This window comes from Sinohyriopsis cumingii, chromosome 4, assembly GCF_028554795.1.
Source record: "Sinohyriopsis cumingii isolate HCF-2022 chromosome 4, ASM2855479v2, whole genome shotgun sequence".
NCBI classification, from domain to species: domain Eukaryota; kingdom Metazoa; phylum Mollusca; class Bivalvia; order Unionida; family Unionidae; genus Sinohyriopsis; species Sinohyriopsis cumingii.
Window position 1 is genome coordinate 29,083,664 of NC_142964.1, and position 26,078 is coordinate 29,109,741.

General features: G+C 34.7%; 1 protein-coding gene and 1 pseudogene across 3 annotated transcripts in view; both read left to right on the top strand.

Moving 5' to 3' along the window:
• The window catches only part of LOC149800866 (centlein-like), a 233,089-nt gene that overhangs the window by 199,789 nt on the left and 7,222 nt on the right, over nt 1-26,078 (top strand). For all 3 annotated transcript variants that reach the window (XM_089954882.1, XM_089954881.1, XM_089954883.1), the window contains 6 exons: nt 4,653-4,761; nt 10,235-10,294; nt 14,101-14,196; nt 18,792-18,977; nt 19,665-19,868; nt 23,124-23,198. In XM_089954882.1, the coding sequence (XP_089811008.1) occupies nt 4,653-4,761; nt 10,235-10,294; nt 14,101-14,196; nt 18,792-18,977; nt 19,665-19,868; nt 23,124-23,198 (730 nt within the window). The remainder of the gene's footprint in view (nt 1-4,652; nt 4,762-10,234; nt 10,295-14,100; nt 14,197-18,791; nt 18,978-19,664; nt 19,869-23,123; nt 23,199-26,078) is intronic.
• Nucleotides 14,383-18,226, top strand: LOC149800867 (uncharacterized; annotated as a pseudogene).

Genomic DNA, 26,078 nt, shown 5'->3' on the forward strand with positions numbered 1-26,078 from the left:
AGTGTGGATATTGTAGCGATATGACTAAAATTGTTAAAGCTGTGTTAAAAAATCTTAATCACACACACACACGTACACATAAGACAAACAAGTGGTTTCCCATTGGATAGAGAGACTGCTGCCAAATCCCATCAGCCATCAGTTACTACTTCCACCTGTGCCTTGTTAATACCCTATTCCAGGATGCCTAATAAATACTTTGTTTCTGCTTTGTTTCATTTCACTAGTTTAAGCAATCCTTCAGAGGTGTCTTACCTCTGGAAGGTATACTTCTGTTTTTGTTATAATTTTTCACTATATTATAATTATAGATGAATATTTTGCACTTTGTTTATATTTTATGATAATAATAATAATAAAAAGAAGAATAATATGAACTTAGTACAGCACCTAATCTTTAGAAGCTCTAAGCACTTCACAATATTCAATAACACTTAACATAAGTAATTACAAGATTACAAAAACAAACACCAACAAATTACAAAATGACATGCTGACAGTAATTAAGGTCTGTTCTTGAGGTGAGTTTTAAGAGTACTCTTGAATGAGATCGCAGTGTCCTTGTGGCTAAGGTCTGTTGGCAATTCATTCCATGTATGTGGGCCCTGGTATGCAAAATAACTTTGTGACTTTATTTTAACACTGGGACAAATGAGACTGAGTGTCAGAAGAGGAGTGTAAGTTTCTAGGTGGGATGTACAGATGGGTAAGGATAATCCAAGCAGCCATGTTTTGAACTTTTGGAAGATTCTATAGTAGATACTGAGAAAAAATGGATAAAGGTGAAATACAATAATCGAGTCATGAAAGTACTAATGAACACACAAGTGTTTTATTGGCATCAGCTGAAAGAAAATTGTGAATGGACCTGATGTGTTGCAACTCCAGATATGCAGCCTTGCATATGTTCATTACATGTTGATGTAATGAGAGCATACCATCGTGAGTGACACCTGGGTTTCATACTGACTGTGTAAATTTAATGTTGGCATTACTAATGCTTATTGTTTGAGATATGAATGATAAAGTTTTTGCATATTGATGAGGATGGCTTCAGTTTCTCTTCGTTCATACATGTCATCCATGACTTCACATCAGAAATACACCTTTATGCCTTGGATGGTAGCCTCAGCTTCAGCTAGGCAGCTAGATTTGTATATTCGAGTGTCACCAGCGTACAATTGTTGAGACATCGCATATTGATCTGTGACACTGAGAGCAGCTCAGTTTATTGAATGAAGAGAATGGGGTCTAGAACAGAGCCTTGTGGAACATCAAATCATAGATCAGCTAGGCTGGAATGTTTTCCATTTACAGACAGTTTCATGTCCTTTTGACTAAGTAGGACTGGAGCCATAGTAAGGTGAGGACCAAATACATGCTGGAGATGGTGAAGTAATATATCATGGTCGGTTGTGACAAATGCTGCAGAGGGGTCAAGGAGGACTGTAATCTTTCCACTATCAAAATCAGAGAGAAGGTCATTAACCTTCATTCAGAAGGGCAGTTTCAGTACTTTTGGTGACAATGATATGCATTTTATACATTACTAAAAAGACTTTGAATTCAGATGAGATACAAGTTGAGATTGAACAACTTTTTCTAAAAAATGTAAATGAATTAGAGGTTTGAAACAGGTCAGTAGTTCTTTTAAATCATTAAGCTCATGTGTTGGTTTCTTCAACAGAGGCTTACCAGTGGTAGTTTTGAAAAATGATTGAAGAAAAGTATTGATAAAATTATTTAGTCAAGGCACTATTGAACCTAAGCAATCAAGCAGCAGTGATGTCAGAAATTGGATTGAGTTCACATAACTTTGGGGTGCTCTTCATCACAGTTGTATGTACCAAATCCATAGAGACAGGTTCAAATGCTGTTAAAGGTTGCCATGTATATTCATTATCACAGCTGTATGGTGATCATGAGTCAATTGAAATTGTGTTGTCCATTTTGTCTCTGATAGATTTAACTTTGTCATGGAAGAAATTTGCAAACAGGTCTGGAAGTTTGACCAGAAAGTCATTGGAATGGTGTACATTTATTCCTTGACATTAGCTTGTTTATAATCTCAAAGATCTCTTGGCTGCAAGAACTATCAATGATCTTAGTACTGTAGTTGGTCCAATTTGCTGCAATAACTATCAGTGATCTTTGTACTGTAGTTGGTTCAATTTTTGCTGCAAGAACTATCAGTGATCTTAGTACTGTAGTTGGGCCAGTTTGCTGCAATAACTATCAGTGATCTTTGTACTGTAGTTGGTTCAATTTTTGCTGCAATAACTATCAGTGATCTTAGTACTGTAGTTGGTTCAATTTGCTGCATGGACTATGTTTGTGGCATTCTTCTTAGTCACTTCATTGATCTGCTTATGAATAGTGAGGCTGGTGGAAAGCCAGATCATCTCACCCTCGTTGTTTTATATTTTAACTGTGCAAAGCTAGTCTCTAACCGAGAACACATTTGAATTGATACTCTGCACTTGGTTGCTGAGACATGTTTGTCAAGCAGTAACTGTAAGCTCTTAACATGTTTTACTGCTGCAGGAGGTAGCTAAGTTGTTAGGTTTGCTTGGATGTCATGCATTAATTGGGTTCTATTTATCATGCAAAGGTTTCTTTTAGTAAGAGAGATAGAGGGTTAGGGACTGACACATTGAGATGGGATGTGACACAGAGGTGCCCATCATTGGAGAGTTGCATTTTTCATATCAAACAAAATTACAGAAATGAGGTGATATTATGCCAATCACATTTAAGACAAACAAACCTTAAACCTTTTACCTTTATCCTTTTTTTAAATACTTTTTGAAGAATTGTACAATCTTTACTTTATATCTCTTATCTTGTAGTACTGCATGTTTAGTTTTATTTGGAAGGGTAAGTTTTTAAATTCTCTCCCAAGTTACATTTTTAGACCTTACATTTTATTCAGCACCATATAGCAGCCATTATTGTACTGATGTGCCATTAAACCCTAATATGCACATCTTACCATCAAACTGATCCAGTGGCCTAGTGGTTAGAGCATCCTCCTCGGAAGTGGGAGGTCGTGGGTTCAAATCCTGGCTGAGTCATACCAAAGACTTGCAAAAATGGTATTAACAGCTGCCTCGCTTGGCACTCATCATTAAGAGGTTAGTGTTAGGACTGGTCGGCCTGGTGTCAGGATAATGTGACTGGGTGGGACATCGTGCTACGTGTCTGCGGCAAAATGTCCCAGTGCTAGACATCATTGTAAACTGCCACATTGCAGACATCGTAGCAATATGACTGAAAAATTGTTAATGTAACGTTAAAAATCTTAATCTCTCACACACACACACATCTTATCATCAAAAGAATTTATTCACAGCAACTGATAATGAAGTTGACATTCTGGTATGAATTGTTGCACTTAGTTCCACTAGAGTTTGATCTGAATTATTGCACTTGGTTCCACTAGATTTTGGTATGAATTGTTGCACTTGGTTCCACTAGATTTTGGTATGAATTGTTGCACTTGGTTCCACATGCTTTTGATATGAATGATTGCTCTTGGTTCCACTATATTTTGGTATGAATGATTGCTCTTGGTTCCACTAGATTTTGGTATGAATTGTTGCACTTGGTTCCACTAGATTTTGCTGTGAATGATTGCACTTGGTTCCACTAGATCTTGGTATGAATTGTTGCACTTGGTTCCACTAGGTTCCACTAGATTTTGGTATGAATTGTTGCACTTGGTTCTACTTGATTTTGGTATGAATTGTTGCACTTGGTTCTACTTGATTTTGGTATGAATTGTTGCACTTGGTTCCACTTGATTTTGGTATGAATGATTGCACTTGGTTCCACTAGATTTTGGTATGAATGATTGCACTTGGTTCAACTAGATTTTGGTATGAATTGAGGGGTCATGGGTCAAGATTGAACATAAAGAGATGGTACACAGGGTAGTGTAAACACTTTTATAGGGAAAATGGTCACATGTGATGTTTCATTTGTCACTGAGCATGGGGATGATGACTGGCTAATCCCCCCAAAGCAGGATGAATTTGTAGACATGAAAATAAACATTACTCTGGCCAGAGGGGCCATGGGTCAAGATTGAACATAAAGAGATGGTACACAGGGTAGTGTAAACACTTTTATAGGGAAAATGGTCACTGGTGATGTTTCATTTGTCACTGAGCATGGGGATGATGACTGGCTAATCCCCACAAAGCAGGATAAATTTGTAGACATGAAAATAAACATTACTCTGGCCAGAGGGGTCATGGGTCAAGATTGAACATAAAGAGATGGTACACAGGGTAGTGTAAACACTTTTATAGGGAAAATGGTCACATGTGATGTTTCATTTGTCACTGAGCATGGGGATGATGACTGGCTAATCCCCCCAAAGCAGGATGAATTTGTAGACATGAAAATAAACATTACTCTGGCCAGAGGGGTCATGGGTCAAGATTGAACATAAAGAGATGGTACACAGGGTAGTGTAAACACTTTTATAGGGAAAATGGTCACTGGTGATGTTTCATTTGTCACTGAGCATGGGGATGATGACTGGCTAATCCCCCCCAAGCAGGATGAATTTGTAGACATGAAAATAAATATTTTGCATGTCAGATATTCCATAGTTTATAAATACACTACACATTTACTTTTTACAGAATGAGCAGACTGGAGCGTGACAACAACCAGAAGCGAACTTTGCTGGAAGACCAGAGAACCAGATTACGCCTTGCTCAGGATAATGCCAAATCTGATGCCAACTCTTTAGTATGTAATATCTGTCATTACTTTCTTAAAAGCTATATTTCTTACATAAATATACATACCTTGCTTTGCTGAGTCCATTGGTTCTATATAATTAGTAAGCTGTCATTACAGCACTTTTTTTTTGATTGATATCACTGCCCTGGCATTTCTGATATGCTGCCATTATAGCACTTTGTTGTGAGTGATACCATTGCCCTGGCATTTCTGATGAAACTGCCATTATGACACTTTTTTTGTGAGTGATTACATTGCCCTGGCATTTCTGATATGCTGCCATTATAGCACTTTGTTGTGAGTGATATCATATTGCCCTGGCATTTCTGATTAAGCTGCCATTACAGCACTTTGTTGTGAGTGATACCATTGCCCTGGCATTTCTGATTAAGCTGCCATTACAGCACTGTGTTGTGAGTGATACCATTGCCCTGGCATTTCTGATGAAACTGCCATTATGACACTTTTTTTGTGAGTGATTACATTGCCCTGGCATTTCTGATATGCTGCCATTATAGCACTTTGTTGTGAGTGATACCATTGCCCTGGCATTTCTGATTAAGCTGCCATTACAGCACTGTGTTGTGAGTGATACCATTGCCCTGGCATTTCTGATGAAACTGCCATTATGACACTTTTTTGTGAGTGATTACATTGCCCTGGCATTTCTGATATACTGCCATTATAGCACTTTGTTGTGAGTGATATCATATTGCCCTGGCTTTTCTGATTAAGCTGCCATTACAGCACTTTGTTGTGAGTGATATCATATTGTCCTGGCATTTCTGATTAAGCTGCCATTACAGCATTTTGTTGTGAGTGATTACATTGTCCTGGCATTTTTTATTAGCCTTTATACCAGCCAGCCAATACACTTCTGGTGTAATTATCATACTATTTTAAATTAACTTATGTCTTACACTTGGCTGTATATGGATTACATTTATTATTTACAAATTAAACGTTTGTATTGGTTATTTTTATCATCATCTCCTGAAACCCACATATCGTATATATTTTTGAGAATATTTAAGAAAAGAAGGCTTCTTTGTAAAAATAACAAAAGAGTACATTTATCCATCATTGTCCTTCATGTACTTTCCTACCACTGTCATTATGTTCTATTTATAGCAGTTGTATGTGACATCTATAGAAGAAAGCAGATGGATTTCTTCAATTTGAAAATATATCTTGTAGATACTTTATATTAATGAGGACCAGTCCATGTTGTAAATTATCCCACATGATGCTGTAAATTATCCCACATGATATTGTAAATTATCCCACATGATGCTGTAAATTATCCCACATGATGCTGTAAATTATCCCACATGATATTGTAAATTATCACACATGATATTGTAAATTATCACACATGATATTGTAAATTATCACACATGATATTGTAAATTATCACATATAATATTGTAAATTATCACACATGATGCTGTAAATTATCCCACATGATGCTGTAAATTATCCCACATAATATTGTAAATTATCACACATGATATTGTAAATTATCACATATAATATTGTAAATTATCACACATGATGCTGTAAATTATCCCACATGATGCTGTAAATTATCCCACATGATATTGTAAATTATCACACATAATATTGTAAATTATCACACATGATATTGTAAATTATCACACATAATATTGTAAATTATCACAATGATACTGTAAATTATCACACATGATACTGTAAATTATCCCACATGATACTGTAAATTATCACAATGATACTGTAAATTATCACACATGATACTGTAAATTATCACACATAATATTGTAAATTATCCCAATGATACTGTAAATTATCACACATGATACTGTAAATTATCCCACATGATACTGTAAATTATCACAATGATACTGTAAATTATCACACATGATACTGTAAATTATCACACATGATACTGTAAATTATCACACATGATACTGTAAATTATCACACATGATACTGTAAATTATCACACATGATACTGTAAATTATCACACATGATATTGTAAATTATCACAATGATACTGTAAATTATCACAATGATACTGTAAATTATCACACATGATGCTGTAAATTATCACACATGATACTGTAAATTATCACACATAATATTGTAAATTATCACAATGATACTGTAAATTATCACACATGATACTGTAAATTATCACACATAATATTGTAAATTATCACACATGATACTGTAAATTATCACAATGATACTGTAAATTATCACAATGATACTGTAAATTATCACAATGATACTGTAAATTATCACAATGATATTGTAAATTATCACACATGATACTGTAAATTATCACAATGATACTGTAAATTATCACAATGATACTGTAAATTATCACAATGATACTGTAAATTATCACAATGATATTGTAAATTATCACACATGATACTGTAAATTATCACAATGATACTGTAAATTATCACAATGATACTGTAAATTATCACAATGATACTGTAAATTATCACAATGATATTGTAAATTATCCCACATGATACTGTAAATTATCACACATGATACTGTAAATTATCACACATGATACTGTAAATTATCACACATGATATTGTAAATTATCACACATAATATTGTAAATTATCACACATGATACTGTAAATTATCACACATGATACTGTAAATTATCACACATAATATTGTAAATTATCACACATGATACTGTAAATTATCACACATGATACTGTAAATTATCACACATGATATTGTAAATTATCACACATAATATTGTAAATTATCACACATGATACTGTAAATTATCACACATGATACTGTAAATTATCACACATAATATTGTAAATTATCACACATGATACTGTAAATTATCACACATGATACTGTAAATTATCACACATGATATTGTAAATTATCACACATAATATTGTAAATTATCACACATGATACTGTAAATTATCACACATGATACTGTAAATTATCACACATAATATTGTAAATTATCACACATGATACTGTAAATTATCACACATGATACTGTAAATTATCACACATGATACTGTAAATTATCACACATGATATTGTAAATTATCACAATGATACTGTAAATTATCACAATGATACTGTAAATTATCACACATGATGCTGTAAATTATCACACATGATACTGTAAATTATCACACATAATATTGTAAATTATCACAATGATACTGTAAATTATCACACATGATACTGTAAATTATCACACATAATATTGTAAATTATCACACATGATACTGTAAATTATCACAATGATACTGTAAATTATCACAATGATACTGTAAATTATCACAATGATACTGTAAATTATCACAATGATATTGTAAATTATCACACATGATACTGTAAATTATCACAATGATACTGTAAATTATCACAATGATACTGTAAATTATCACAATGATACTGTAAATTATCACAATGATATTGTAAATTATCACACATGATACTGTAAATTATCACAATGATACTGTAAATTATCACAATGATACTGTAAATTATCACAATGATACTGTAAATTATCACAATGATATTGTAAATTATCCCACATGATACTGTAAATTATCACACATGATACTGTAAATTATCACACATGATACTGTAAATTATCACACATGATACTGTAAATTATCACACATGATACTGTAAATTATCACACATGATATTGTAAATTATCACACATAATATTGTAAATTATCACACATGATACTGTAAATTATCACACATGATACTGTAAATTATCACACATAATATTGTAAATTATCACACATGATACTGTAAATTATCACACATGATACTGTAAATTATCACACATGATATTGTAAATTATCACACATAATATTGTAAATTATCACACATGATACTGTAAATTATCACACATGATACTGTAAATTATCACACATAATATTGTAAATTATCACACATGATACTGTAAATTATCACACATGATACTGTAAATTATCACACATGATATTGTAAATTATCACACATAATATTGTAAATTATCACACATGATACTGTAAATTATCACACATGAGCCAGGATGATTCTATCAGTATGACTCATGAATGTTAAATGACTGAAAAAATGTTAGTGGAGAGTGATCTGTTTAAACTTTAATATATGTCGGATCAGAAAATGGTGAAATCAATAGAACTTTAACAAATTTAAATAAAGAATATGTGAGTTTTGTAATACAGCACTCAAGTTTAACACACCAGAATGCTCATGATACAGGATTTGTGGGATTAACTTTATAATCACTTAGTGTAAACTTGTACATGTGGAATAGTTAAAGTGTGTGTTGTATGTGTACTTTGTTAATATGTTTTGTGTTGTATTATGTCACTATCCACATGGATTTTGTCAATTATTCACAAGAACTTTAATCAGCTGCAGATACAGGTTAGTTGCAGAACTCACAGCACATTTGTTGTGATTGGGCTACATAGTCCTGCATGGTTCCATGAATGCTGTAATCTGCTATCACAGCACATTTTTTGTGAGTGGCTGCATAATCATACATGGTTCTATGAATGCTGTAATCTGCTATTACAGCACATTTGTTGTGAGTGGCTGCATAATCATACATGGTTCTATGAATGCTGTAATCTGCTATTACAGCACATTTTTGTTGTGAGTGGCTGCATAATCATACATGGTTCTATGAATGCTGTAATCTGCTATTACAGCACATTTGTTGTGAGTGGCTGCATAATCGTACATGGTTCTATGAATGCTGTAATCTGCTGTCACAGCACATTTGTTGTGAGTGGGCTACATAGCCCTATGTGGTTCTATGAATGCTGTAATCTGCTGTCACAGCACATTTGATGTGAGTGGCTACATAATCGTAAATGGTTCTATGAATGCTGTATAATCTGCTATCACAGCACATTTGTTGTGAGTGTCTTGCCCTACATGGTTCCATGAATGCTTTAATCTGCTATCACAGCACATTTGTTGTGAGTGGCTGCATAATCGTACATGGTTCTATGAATGCTGTAATCTGCTATTACAGCACATTTGTTGTGAGTGTCTTGCCCTACATGGTTCCATGAATGCTTTAATCTGCTATCACAGCACATTTGTTGTGAGTGGCTACATAATCATACATGGTTCTATGAATGCTGTAATCAGCTGTCACAGCACATCTGTTGTGAGTGTCTTGCCCTACATGGTTCCATGAATGCTGTAATCTGCTACAATATCACCTTTTGTTGTGAGTGGCTACATAACCCTGTTTGAAATTTTCAAGTTGGGTCCAAATGCAACCAAGATGGACCCTGATTTGCCACAACATAATGTACTGGCAGATCAGGGTCCATGTTCTACTGATTAGTCCTAACACAGACCCAGATATGCAAGTGCATTGTTATTACAGGTCTGCAGTTGGATCCAACATGTGTGCAAGTATTTATGGTATTTCATTTATTATTTTAGGAGGAACGAGAGACCAAAGTCAAGCTGCTGCAGGACAATATTGAAAAGATGAAAGTACAGGTGGAACACAGATTTCTTTAGTTATGAATTAATACTACTAGTGTTTACCTGTCGAATGAACAATAATAATGATGCTTATACAACAAAATTAGCTTCCAACATCAATGAATATATTGATATTGCAACAGTCCACCTTCATGTGTCCCTTTCATGAGTACCAATTCTTAGAGCTAAAAATAATGATGTCTTCAGTATATAATTTCATAGATATTCCTCTGACAGTGGACATGGCTTTACAGATAGGTCATTGTTTTATGAATTTTTAAATTTCATGGTTTTCATCAACTCCAAAATTCACAAATCTGGGTACCCTCCACTTATAATAATCTAAATTAATTTGTATTTCCTCTTCATGTATGTGTAATATTGCTAGACATGCTCTAAACTGGTTTAAAGAGAGACTGTACATTTTGGAAATAAATCTGAATGGGAGGTTGCTTGAAGATATGTGAAGATTGAGTTTTAGGAATTTGACCCTATTTGTGGCAGGAGTAGAAAGGTTGGGCTTGATGGAGGGATACTGCATTATAACTAAGACAAGCATGAGGTCAACCACTTTGTTTCAGTGACCACTGATAAATATTAATTTAATTATTGTATCTGGGTTTTTTCTTCTGCTCTTATATCATTGAGACATTTGTGCTATACTGGTTATTAGTCTAAATGTTTGTACCAGTGTACTGTTACAGCTGAATTATCATATACCAGAAAAAAGTCAAGCAATAGCCAGTTGTCAGTCATCTGTCCAACTGTCCTCCAACCATTAGCACAAGTTTTTTAGAAGTACTCTGATGAATCTATTAGGACGATTGTCATAAAACTTTAAACACACATTTATATCTAATGAAAGTGATACCCCTTGGACATGCCATGTGTCTGCTACAGTGGTCATCTTGAAAATCTTGTTTATGCAACTCTTTCTGAACAGATAGTCATATCGTGTTGGAGATTTTCAGTGAAGGACCTCTTAGTTGTTGCCAAATAAAAGTTGGTCCTTTATGACATCCAATAGATGACCATGATGGTCATCTTGCAAACCTTGTTATCATTACTGTTCTTGAATAGATGGCCTTATCAGCATGGCCTTTTCACTGAAATATTCTTATGATGTAAAGTATAGCTGGTCTAAGAAGAAAATTGTACCACGTGATGTGGACATCCCATATTTCTGCTGTTGTGGCCATCTTCAATGTCTTATTATTGCTACATTGTATTACATGGGTTTTCATTAAAAGACTTCTTATGATGAATAGTTGGCTCTAAATGAAAATGGTGTCCCTTGGTCATCCAATATGTCTGCTATATTGGTCATCTTGAAAGTTTACTAATGTTACTCATCCTGAGCAGATGGTTACATCAGTAGGATTCTTATAATGTGTAGTCATTCCTAAATGAAATTGAATTTTTTATAAATAAATTAGCAACCTTGTTTGGCAATATATAGTTTTTTCTATATTAAAGTAACGCTGAGCTAATCCCTCAAAATGGTTATCTTGATGGCCATATTACTGGTGCCAAATTTTGGCAGAATCATTACTTTTTAAACCTCAGATTGCATGATTACATTTGCTATTGTAAGATTCTGATTTTCCAGTCCAGGATAAAATTATACACAGGCAACTCCAGCTTTAATACTGGTTTGTCCAAGTCACAGAAATGCATGAAATGTCTTTTAATGTTTCTATTTTGTAGCACAACAAGGTACTTTATTTCATAGTGAGATTTTGAAATATATCAGTGGGAGAAAAACTATATTGCCACACAGCGTTATCGCTTTTGGAACTAGTTTCTTTTTCCATTAAGAAAGCATATCTGCCATTAGGCATGTTATGCAGACTCTAATTTCATTTTTCTTTTTTTATTCCTTCTCCTTCTCCCTTCCTTCCTCTCCCACACTCAATATCAGGATTTACAGATCTTGAAATGTGACTCTAGTATACACATATGCAGTTAGTGATCATCCAGTATACACATATGCAATTAGTGATCCTCTAGCATACACATATGCAATTAGTGATCTTATAGTATACACATAGGCAATTAGTGATCCTTTAGTATACACATATGCAATTAGCAATCCTCTAGTATACACATGTCTCCTGTAGACCCTCTAGGATGCACATATGCAATCAGTGATCCTCTAGTGTATGCAAGTCTCCTGTAGACCCTCTAGTATTCACATATGCAATCAGTGGCCCTCTAGTATACACACGTCTCCTGTTGACCTTCTAGTATACACGTCTCCTGAAGACCCTCTAGTATTCACATATGCAATCAGTGACCCTCTAGTATACACACGTCTCCTGTTGACCCTCTATTATACACATTTGCAATCATTGACCCTCTGGTATACACATATGCAATTAGTGATCCTCTAGTATACACATATGCAATTAGTGATCCTATAGTATACACATAGGCAATAAGTGATCCTTTAGTATACACATATGCAATTAGTGATCCTCTAGTATAAACATATGCAATCAGTGACCCTCTAGTATATACATGTCTCCTGTAGACCCTCTAGTATACACTAATATCTCCTGTAGACCCTCAAGTATACACTAATATATCCTGTAAACTCTCTAGTTTACACTAATGTCTCCTGTAGACCCTCTAGTATACACTAATGTCTCCTGTAAACTATCTAGTATATACATGTGCCATCAGTGACCCTCTAGTATACACATGTGCAATCAGTGAGGTGCCATCAAGAAATGACTAAAAGCAAACTCCAAACAACTAATGGCTCCTGTAGACCCTCTCGTATACACTAATGGCTCCTGTAGACCCTCTAGTATACACTAATGGCAACTGTAGACCATCTACTATACACTAATGTCTCCTGTAGACCCACTAGTATACACTAATGTCTTCTGTAGACCATCTAGTATACATTAATGTCTCCTGTAGACCCTCTAGTATACACTAATGTCTCCTGTAGACCCTCTAGTATACATGTCTCCTGTAGACCCTCTAGTATACACTAATGTCTCCTGTAGACCCTCTAGTATACACATATCTCCTGTAGACCATCTAGTATACGTATATCTCCTGTAGACCATCTAGTATACACATATGCCATCAGTGACCCTCTAGTATACACATGTGCAGTCAGTGAGGTGCCATCAAGAAATGACTAAAAGCAAACCCCAGATTGCAAAAAGTAGACTTCAGGTAATAACTTTTTTATAATTAGTTTTCTACATGAATCATGCAAATGTTAGTGACTGAACATACATGACATGTCGATATGTGTGACCCATACAGTATTGTTTACCTGTAATGAAAAATGGTACACATTTTTTAGAGAAAAAACTAGTTGTGCTAAAATATAGTATTATAAAGTTTCATGACACTTGATCATCTTCTCCACCCATTAATATTATTGTGTACTTTCTAAAGACTTTCCAGATATATTGCAACAGTATTGTAATACATTACCCTGTGTCACAAAACATTACAAAATGAAAATTTTAATGATACTTACAGTATGAAAATTCTAATGATACTTACAGTATGAAAATTCTAATGATACTTACAGTATGAAAATTCTAATGATACTTACAGTATGAAAATTCTAATGCTACTTACAGTATGAAAATTTTAATGATACAGTATGAAAATTCTAATGATACTTACAGTATGAAAATTTTAATGATACTTATAGTATGAAAATTCTAATGAATTCATAGGATTTAGAATTTAGACTGTAATTTTAACTTGTATGTAAATTATTTTTGGACTAGCACTACTTTGAAGTTTTCAGATAAACTGATGAAATGTTCATTGCATATGTCTTTTAGATTGAGTCCTACAAGAAAAGGCTTGGAGCTGTTACAAGAGAAAAGCGTGATTATGAGGAAAGATTCTTAAAGCTTACGGCTGACATTGAAAAAAAGGTAAAATGTATGCATTTATTCAAGTAGGCACAGCGGCAGACCAGTTTCACAATACTTGTAAATAAAGATCTAGTGTTTTCTTGTAAAATCTGGAAATTCCAAAACAGGTGCTTGCTGCAGGGAGACACATACTCTATTTATTTGTACCAACAAAAAGCACAGATATGCTACATGCATGCATAAAACATGGCGATTTTTATTTCAAATATCCAGGTAAATGAAACTTACAGCATCAAATTTTGGGAAGACAATGAAATGTAAATTCCCAGAGAGTTTTGCGAGAAGCATTTTTTATTCAACTTTTAAATCTGGAGCATTTCAAATATGGTCGTGGCAAAGAACTAAATGCAGTAAGAGCATATACTAGGGCAGGTCTTAAATGTGCAATGGAGTTCTTTGTTGAAATGGAAAAATTTTATGCAAGATGGAATTATAATATTTACCTTGTATAATACATCTTTGAATTAACCCTTTGTTGTATAAGCTGAAAAAAATTGGGATTCAGTAAGTTTTAGGTGGACAAGAAGTAGTGTCAAGAACACACACATACACACAAATCAAGTATGGAAAAGGTAATGAAATAAATTGTTTCGCATTTTTTACTTTTACTGAATATTTTGATTAATAATACTTTCATTAGAAACTAAAATACAAATACTAACCATTATACAATTTACACTAGTGTAACAAGTCCAACCTTTGTGATGCAAAGTGGAATTTGGCATATAAATGGAATTATGTCTGTAATTAGTTTTCTTATTAAGCTTACAATAGATAAATTTATTTGTAACATAATAGATATGTTCAAATAATAATTAAAACCATTATTTGTTTTTTGATTCCATTTCATAAATTGATCTCAGTTTCACAGACATGATTCCAGTTCATTTACCAAACAGTTAGGAAAAACTTGAAATAAAATATTTATAACTGAAACTTAAATAAAAAAAATATGTTTTAAAGTTCATAATTTTACTGTTCAAGTAATTTAAGAATCAGCAACCATTAATTGTCAGTTCTTCAAATAATATGCAGTGTAGCACTGACAGTCATGATGGCCTTTTTACCTTTAACAATCAAATAATCTAATATTTTCATGACACTTGAAGCCAATTAACATTAATGAGTTAGTAATTAAAAAATAAAAGAATGATGATTCCATCCTGCATTTATATTTACATAGTGAGATGTTTTCGTATAGTTAATTTTATTTTCACCAAAACCCTTATTTTCATTTGAGACAATATCATCAAAAACAGTAAATTATTACAATATCTCAACTATAATTATAATAAACAATATATATATATATATATATATATATATATATATATATATATATATATATATATATATATATATATATATATGTATAGCTGAAAAGGTAACTTCCATATTCTGGATAATTCATGATCATGAGTAATTTCCCATACTCAGAGCATAAGAATCTCAGGATTTCAAAAGTTTTGGCATTGGCTTCATCACCATCTTATGTTGATCACATGACTTATAATGGCGTACAGTCAGATTATTGATCAATTGAGCAGAGAGCCTGAGGGGTGATTTTGCAACAATTCTGAAGAATGTTAAACCTTCCAGAAGCAATACAACTGTAAAGGTGAGAATAACCATAGGGGACTTAGCAAAGATAAAAGCATAGTGGTCATACCGGCTAACAAAGGATGCACCATAGTATTATTCAACAGGGTTGATTATGTGAAGAATGGAACTGTTGGTTAATGACAAAGACATGTCAAAAATTAAGGAGAGACCCTACAACATCAGTAAAAAATAAAATGGTGAACATATTAAAACAATGAAAGAATGACCAAATTTTACACATTGTACCACTGTCTCAACTCCGCTGCTGAAAACATTTGAAGCTATATAGGTTACCTAAAAATCACAAGAAGGATGCCCCACTCTGACAAACAGTATTTAGCTGGGCAGTGTACTGTATGCTTTGGCCAAATATCTAGCTTCTTTCAGAGGGCCTGTAGTTGGCAAAACTTTACATCTCATCAGTAGCATAGGGACCTAGAGGTACCACTATGTAGAAAACTCATCTCTTATGAGGTATCAGCACTTTTCATCTGTATTCCAGTGGACAAAGCTATGAGTTTGGTCAGAGAGAAATTAGAGGCAGACGATACCCTGAAATCTAGATGTGACTTTCCTACTGAACATATCTGTGCCTTATTGAAACTGTGTTTGGACAGCACATATTTTATCTATAATGGGCAGTTTCACCAGCAGAAACGGGGAGTGGCAATGGGGTTTCCTATCTCACCAATAGTTGCTAATTTAAAACATGGAAATTTTTAGAAAAAGGCTTTGGATTCAGCCAAGAACCCACTTTTTCTGTGGTTCATATATTTGGACAATACCTTAATTGAACTACAAGAGTACCATGTTGAGGGAGTTCTCTGATCATTTCAACTCCACTGATCCACATATTCAGTTCACTTTAGAACAAGAAGAAAATGGCAAACTACCATTCTTGGACAGGTGCATACATGTAAATGATGATGGATCAACCAAAGTCACTGTGTACAGAAAACCAACCCACACTGACCAGTACCTCAACTTGTTTTCCAATTATCATCTGGAACACAAGAGGTTGGTTGTGAGATCTTTAATTCACCAAGCTAACTCCCTTGTCACTGATGAGACAGATCAAATGGAAGAAGTAGAGCATGTGAAAGTTGCACTAAGAGTAAATTGATATCCAGAGTGGATTTTCAAACTTCCAGAAAAGTGGTAAAAAGCACCAAACAAAGCCAGGAGTGGCCCATATAGAAATAACATCATTATGCTATATATCCTTGGTACATCAGAAGTCCTTGCTAGAGGATTCAGACATCATGGGATCAACATATATCACAATCCATACAACTCTTTACACGGGTGAAGTACAAAACAGATAATTTTAAGAAAGGTGTGTTTTATTATATCAGATGTAATGATTGTGAGAATGACTACATTGGGGAAACAGGTTGTTGTTGTTGTTGTTGTGGGGTTTTAACGCCATTTTTCAGCACAAGATAGGCTATGTATGGCGGCCAGTATTAATGGTGGAGGAAGAAACCGGGAAAACCACAGGAAGAACCACTGACCCACGAGAAGCTACTGGCAAGCTTTCTCACATACCCACATTGGACGAATCCTAGACTCGAACCCACGCAGACAGAGGTGAGATGGCAGTGATCCGTAACGGAGAGCACTTTAGACCACTCGGCCACTCGGGGCCCCGGGGAAACAGGTAGAATGTAAGAAACGAGGATTAAGGAGCACATGAGGAGAAAGTCATCAGACAAACACTGTAGAAATATGGGACATTCCTTCATTCCGATTGTGACTAAGGTCATCACATGTGAGGACTACACATGGAAAAGGAAGGTGAAAGAGGCAATTGAAATAAGACGGTGGAGGCCAACACTAAACAGGGATGAGGGGTTTGAATTACCACCCATCTACACCAGTCTCCTCATATCACATGACCATTATAAATCACATGATCAACATGATGAAGGCATTGAGACATTGCCAACATTTTTGAATTTTTTAAGATACTTACGCTCTGAGTATGGGAAATTACTCATCATTTATATTTATGTTAGTAATTTCAAAGTATGTAATAAAAATAATATTTATATGATTCCATTTCACATGCCATTATCCTTTTTGCTGCATTTCATAAAAACAGACACCATTGCACAATTAAGGCTACCTTATATACCAAGAAGAAAACAGAAAATAGTGCTCCAGTTGAGGTTGATAGGATGGGCATATTAATTTGCTGGCTTTGGAACAAGCGCAAATGGAAAAGTATATGATATTAATGACAATAGTTTTTTGGTGCTTAGAAGGTAAGTGCCCAATTTCTAGATCAGGAATGTCTGTTGAAGAAGCCTGTGCAAAAAAAGAAAAACACCATTTTTGGGGGTAAAAGTAATAATGGAACAATTCACCTAATAGAAAAATGGACTATTTTCTTTCAGACTTGAGCAACTATTTTGGGTTTATATAGGTCCAAAAGTGCTTAACCAAAAACGTTGTACACAGCATTAAGTGACAAATTTTTTGTTTTCATGCATTGTAAAATAATTTTCTTTCACAAGACATTATTTTTCTTACAAAATTAGGGACCGCTCCAGTGGTCTAAGTGATTAGATCATTCACCCTGGATGTTGGAGGTTACAGGTTTTGAACCTTGTCTGAATCATGCTAAAGACTTCAAAAAATGGTACTGGCAGCTGCCTCACTTGGTGCTCAGCATTAAGAGGTTAGTGCTAGGATGGTTGGCCTGGTGTCATATTTGGTGGGACATGATGCTACATGTCTGCGGCATTATGCCACAGTGCTAGTCATCACTATAAACTGCCACACTGCAAACATCATAGCAATATGACTGAAAAATTGTTAAAGTTACATTAATAATTTGAATCACACAAAAGTAGGCTTGGAATGACCTATTTTCTAGTGGTATATGGCAGCAAATATTAAACATTTTCACTAATTTAGATTGTGTATTTCAAAGTGAGTCTTAAATTTGAAACCAAGGGTAATGTTTTGGTTTTATTCTTCCTGCACAGAGTCACCAGCTGATGGAATGTCAAAACAAAAAGATGGAGCTGGAATCTTCCCTGACAGAACTTGAGAAGACTGCTCAGCAACAACTGAAGGGGCTTGCCCATCATAGTGAAGTTGCCATTGACACTGCTCAGCAAAAACTCGCTGAGGCTCATGCTAAAATACACGTGCACCAAATGTTCATCAAGGTTGGTTCTTCTTTCTTTTTTCCTTTATTAATATTCTTATAAGGTGCACTTTCCAGCAACTTTGATGATAAAGGCCTCTTTAGGAATGTTAATACATTGTGGAAACATTTGTGGTTAAAGTTTCTGAGAATCAGGTCACATCAAGGCTGGTTCATTTTTAATTTTTTATTTATTAGCTATGTTATGAGACACAAGTGTCTATTCTCCTGCAATTTCTGGGGTCCCGAGTGGCCGAGTGGTCTAAAGCGCTCTCCGTTACGGATCACTGCCATCTCACCTCTGTCTGCATGGGTTTGAGTCTCGGATTCGGCCAATGTGGGTATGTGAGAAAGCTTGCCAGTAGCTTCTCGAGGGTCGGTGGTTCTTTCCAGGGATTTCGCGGTTTCTTCCTCCACCATTAATACTGGCCACCATATATAGCCTATCGTGTGCTGAAAAATGGCGTTAAACCCTACAACAACAACAACCTGCAATTTCTGTGATAAGGGTCTGTCCAGGAATGTTAATATATTTTAGAAATATTTTGATTAAAGTTTCTTTGAGTCTGGTCATATATTTGAAGTTTTATTGTTGAGACTTATTATTCCATGGACCCCTTGTTATTTTGTTTTCATTATGGCCCTGCTTAAATAAATAACTCAGTAAGCCATTAAAATATTATGCATTCATTTTTATCCTTTACTTCAGGCTTTGGGACAGGAGGTATTAAGGAAGTTGCATAAAGCAAGGTCTGTTGCTAGGGAGATGCAGAAAAGTAAGGAGAAAGCAGTAGATGTTTCAAAGGGGAATAACTCCTTACAACGTGCCCAGAATCTTGCCAAGAATATCCTGAATCTGAGCCAGTCTGATCTGGAGGACATCATGAGTGCTGATGGAGAGGCGTCCAAACCGGTGAGTGACGTCAAATAAAAATGCAGATACTTCTTTATCATATGATGTTATTTTGTGAAGCTGTTCAGTGATATATGGACCGCTCTGGTGGCCTAATTGTTAGAGCGTCTGCCTCAGAAGCGGGAGGTCATGGGTTTGATTCCCGGCCGAGTCATACCAAAGACTTATAAAAATGGTACTTACAGCTACCTCGCTTGGCACTCAGCATTAAGAGGTTAGTGTTAGGACTTGTTGGCCTGGTGTCAAGATAATGTGACTGGGTGGGACATCATGCTACGTGTCTGTCTCATGATGCCTCAGTGCTAGACATCACTATAAACTGCCACACAGCAGATATCGTAGTGATATGACTGAAAAATTGTTAAAGATATGTTAAAAATCCTAATCACACACACAGTGATAAATGGCTCATTTTATGGTTGAAAATGGTAGATAGGACCTGGAAATTTTAATCAACATTTTGAAATTATCAGCTTTTAATTAGAATTCATATAATTGGTTTTCTAAATGATGTTCTTAGTACACCGTAATTAAAGATATTCAGGGAAATTTTGATCAATGAAAATGTCACTTACGCCCGGTGTAGACAGTACATTAATATTTAAATTCCAATTAAATTAATTTTTTAAAGTGAAATTTGTGTTTTAATTCTATTTTTTAGTTCCTCTTAAATGTAATCATCATAAATGTAATGTGTATTTAAACGTAAAATGTGTCAATCTACCGTAACAGCTGTCTCTTCAAGCATTTCTCTGAGAACCTAATTAAGTGCCAACCATGTTTTGATAACTGACTTGCTGAACTATTTGTCATATTGTTGCACTTAATTAAAAGTTGCCCTCCTTTGTATTATCACATTAATTAGGTCTTTTGAAATCAAAAAAAGAGGTGGAATAAAAGAAAAGTTAAAAGGCATGCAAATCACTCATACTTAAAAAAATGGTGGCCCTGGTCATATATCGGGTGAACTCACTTCATTCGATCAATTGAAGAGTGTTATTGTGTATATAACGTAAACTATCTTAAATTATCCAGCTCATTCATAACTATGATCAAAGATAGCATCCAAGCAAAACGAATACTTTGTAAAATAAAAAGCTTGGTTTCACAGATATGGATCATTGTTGGCATGTGAGTTTCAGAGAATTCCTGAACTGGCATTTAGAGATATCCTCAAGGATGATAAGAAGTTTCACTATTACTTCCAATGAAATCATGACATAAATATTGCACTAATTGGACAATTCAAAAATTGAGTTTCGATGAAGACAATTGTCTCACAAAATAAATGTCACTAGTTTTAAAAAAAAAAGGAATCTTGTTTGGTGGTGTATCAACAGTTAGTCTAGTTCCCTGCTACTTTGATTCCTGACTAGGTACTATACTATTAAATACCACTCCTGGAACCAGACTAATCAACAAACCAGAAAGCAATGATGTAATACACACGTTTTCACGTACACGTGATGGTTGTTGAAACCAATTGGAATGATCTTTAACATGTTGGAAATTTTGAAAGTAAATGTTATTTATACAGAATAATGAACAGCTTCATTAGAAAAAGCACGTTATTAACAATTAAATAACGACGTGATTGTAAAACAAGGATTCAGTCATTAAACAGCCCAGTTCCCTACCACTCCAGTCCTACAGCGGAAGACGTATCACATGTTATTTATGTTTTAGTGGTACTATCAACCCCCAAAACAAAAATATTGGGTGATGTGTCTTACATTGTAGGACTACCCCTCCCCCATGGGTTTTCTCTATGTCTGACCAGATTTTTTTCAATTTTTGGAGGTCCCTAAATAACTCGCACTCTTGCTTATAGTGCAAGTCTATGTTTGTGGACCCCGTTGTGCGCAAGTTATCAAGGGAGAGGTTATGATGTTATTTTGTGATAATGTTCAGTGGTAGATCCAGCCCCACATAAAATATGACGTTATTATGTGATGCCATCTAGTGGCAGATCCAGCCACATACAATATATGATGTTATTATGTGATGCCATCTAGTGGCAGATCCAGCCACATATTATATATGATGTTATTATGTGATGCCATTTAGTGGTAGATCCAGCCACATATTATATATGATGTTATTATGTGATGCCATTTAGTGGTAGATCCAGCCACATATTATATATGATGTTATTATGTGATGCCATCTAGTGGCAGATCCAGCCACATATAATATATGACGGTATAATGTGATGCCATTTAGTGGTAGATCCAGCCACATATTATATATGATGGTATTATGTGATACCATTTAGTGGTAGATCCAGCCACATATTATATATGATGGTATTATGTGATGCCATTTAGTGGTAGATCCAGCCACATATTATATATGATGGTATTATGTGATGCCATTTAGTGGTAGATCCAGCCCTAGAATTATTGGTACAAAATTTGCAAACTTCCTAATTAGGTGGTATGTTTTCTTGTCCTCTGCCCTGCCTGTAATGTATTATCTGGAATCAGAATTTGTTGTGGGTTAATATTTCTTTGATTTGCGTCAGAGATTATTTTCTTGCGGATAAAACTGTGTGGATGAAAATTTGAGTTTACATCTGAAACAAAAACAAATATTATTGAAGAGTTTTAGTTTTATGGATGTTAAAAATCTGCAAAGTAAACAGTCAGATTTTGGTCTTTGGTTCCCAAGATTGGCAAAAGATAAACATTATTCAGCTTATTCATACATTTCATATAAACATTATTCAGCTTATTCATACATTTCATATAAACATTATTCAGCTTATTCATACATTTCATATAAACATTATTCAGCTTATTCATACATTTCATATAAACATTATTCAGCTTATTCATACATTTCATATAAACATTATTCAGCTTATTCATACATTTCATATAAACATTAGCACTTAGGTTCTTTATCTATATTGTCCATACATTTTATAAGAGAATGTTCAGCCTACTGTTTTATGCTACCTGCCTTTATGGGTGTAAAGGTGTTCCAGGTGCTCATGTGTCCCTTTGTCAAAACTGAGAAAACAAAAATCAAAACATGATTATAGATTAAAATTAGATGTATTTCTGATTGGTAATTAAAGAAAATCTCATAAAATGATGTTCATATCTGTACATTCTACTCCAAGAGCAGAATAATTTATATCTGGCCATGTTTGGCCTAAGAGATTGGACAACAAAATTAAAACTTTTCCTGACCATAAAAAGTAAACAAAACTTTATTGGATTTCTGAAAAATGTTGTTTTTGTTCATCAGGAATCTGGCATAGAAACAGAAAAGCGACGTGACAAGAAATGGACCAAAAAGTGTGAACGACTGATCAGTAGCAAGGTGAGTTCTTCTCTTTATTAGGTAAAATGTCTGGCAGATCAAAGATTTTGACCAGTAGAGAAGTAAAATGTCTTGACCAATATATACTTTGACCAATACATACTAGTACAGTACTTTGAGCAACCACTCTTTGGTCATAGGATATCTCATATATGGACTTTATATCAGCCCTAGTTTTACTGTTTGTTTGATTCCCTATTTTTCTCCACTTTTTCCAAAATGGCCCTACTATTTCTACTTGGTTTTAATTTTATGCTGGCATGTGATGGTTCTACTAACCGCATAATGCGAGGATTCTGTTTTGCCTATCTATATCTTTATTCTCAGTAGTTTATCAAAGGAAAGATTTGCTCTCCAATTCCACTGAGATTCCTGTCTTCAAATCCCATCTGACTACAAGTTTCATGTGATGTGATGCATACAATTTGGGAGGAAGGTGAGCTGAAGCCATTTAGAATCATCGTATTTCTCAAAGAAGGAACCTGAAGGAATAATCAACTGTAATATGCATACTTATAGCATACACATTAGATAAATCATTTCTGTAGGAAAGACACACCTTAAAAATAATTCATTGTGGAAACACTGGACTTAAGCAGCAAACAAGTCATGCTGAAGGAGAGATGCATAAGGAGATTGGAAAAGTGACATTCAGAAAATCTCAGACATTTTTCATATCATCAGGTGGGAAAAGCAGTAAATCCTGTGGCAATCCTGGACCAATACCCTAGTCACAGGCAAGGGTTATACAACCAGAAACCCATCAGGAACAAATCGCTATAGCAGAAGCTTTATAGGCCATGAAAGTAGTGCTTCTGGGTATTCTTACAGTTCCCATGCTGGAACCCAAAAACTTTTCCAAACATTATTTTCTGGCGGAGTTTTTCAGGTTTTTACAATGAGCAAAAGCAACATTTCTCACTGACTTGGGCCATACTTCAGGAAGTATATCTTACAGAAAATAAATAACAGTAAAATGTCCTTTACCTTGCAGCTTGACCAAACAGCAAAGGCACAGGGAGAAAAAAGTACTGTGATGTTCTGATTTGTTTCTGGACAGATGAGACTGGGTAGTTGTAGCTCAGTTCTTTAAAGCTGTTATGTTCGGTCATGGGAAAGGAAGCGATGTAGGACAGGTACTGGATGACATTCTGATATAAAAGGAATACCAGATGCTTCCATCTCAGATTATTTAATTAGGATGTGATAGCCCAAATGTTAATAAGACTTTGATTTTTTGTTAACACACCAGTTCAAAGCCTTAGGTTTTCAGAGATGGTACAGTTTTTTCATGTGCACTGCATGTTGTTCACAGTGCCTTCAGAAAACGTCTTGGTATTTTTGGAGAGCAGTTAGCTTTAGATCTGTGTGACTGGTTTATGTCTCACAGAAGGATGGTTTCATGAATAATCTGTCAGAAATAGGATTTGGAGGATGATCTTGTTCATGAAGCATGTTCATCACAAGTAGCATATGAAGACTGAGGTGGAATGCAGTGTTTCAATGCTGATAGATATAGCAGCAAGAGCAAGGGGAGGCAAATCTGAGAATCCTCTGATGAACAAAAAGAAAGAAGAATCTGTGAAAGTTTGCAAAATGTGAAAACCAGTATGAAGATTTACTTCTGATAAATGTGGAGTCATTATTGGAGAGATTGTTGGCCTTGTTTCATAAACAAGAATTTTTGTATTCATGTTCTCCATAAGGTGTGCAGTATTTGTAAACAATTCACGCTTAAGTTCATCAAGGTTGCTCTCATTGGTAATTTGATTGGGAAAAAGCTTACTGAGAGTGGATGTCATGAATTCAGAAAACAGGCCTCGGATTTGGCGTCTAGATTCAGAAGGAGACTTGCAGAAAGCTTACCAAATATCGTCAAATATGGTGTGCCTTTTATAATGGAAGAGTGACAAGGTCCCAGAATAATAAACACACAATGATAATGAAGATCTTATTATGGTTGACCATTATTCGAATAGAGAGACAAAAGTTTGACAAGAATGCAGAAGTATTCTCATTTTGAATAAAATCAGCATTATGTTTGGTTCATGGAAATACCGATGTTGAAAGATGTTTCTGAACAATCAGAAACATACTGACAGAAGGCTGAACACTTCTTGTAGAAGAGTCCATAAATGGACTAAGACTTACTAGAGATACTGTCATAATGTACGAGGAAAGCATCACTGATACTCCATTAATTCAGAGCTTACTTAGTGCTGTGAAAAAATCACATTAAGTACAAAAATCATTTTTAAGAGGAAAAGTTTTGTCAAACCTATTAAAGATACAAAAGCCAAATCAAATAAAGGCATTAGACAGAAACCACAAAAAAAAAGTAAAGAGAATGCTATCAGACAAAGATTCAATCCAGACAAAAAATTAGGGAGCCTATAAAGAAGACTTTCAGGAGGCATCCCAGTTGTTTGCAGTGGCCAGTGAAAGACTGAATTCTGATGTGAGGAACACGAACTTCATGGAAATCAGTGTAGCCAAGTGGTCTTTTTGAGGTGGAAAATCAAACCTGCAGAAATAAACAGAAGCATTAGAAAAGTATACACAGAAAAGAAATAAAATGAATGAGAAAAAAACGAAACCTGGTGGATGACTATGCAAGTAACATTCAGTGTTTCTTTGTGATTAATACTCCCATTAAAAAAAGTTCATTTGTTCATCAAAATTAAAATTATCCCTAACCCCCCCCATCTACTTTAGCAACTCATCTTCTGATTTTAAATCTAATGGAAGGCCCTGCAAGTACTTTGTAGTTTTGTCAGCAGTTCAGCACCTGAAGTCCTCTTTATACAGTTTACTTCAGAATCCCCCATTCATTACTTCATTGGCGCTGATGATTGTTCTCTCTTGGTAGACGGCATTGAC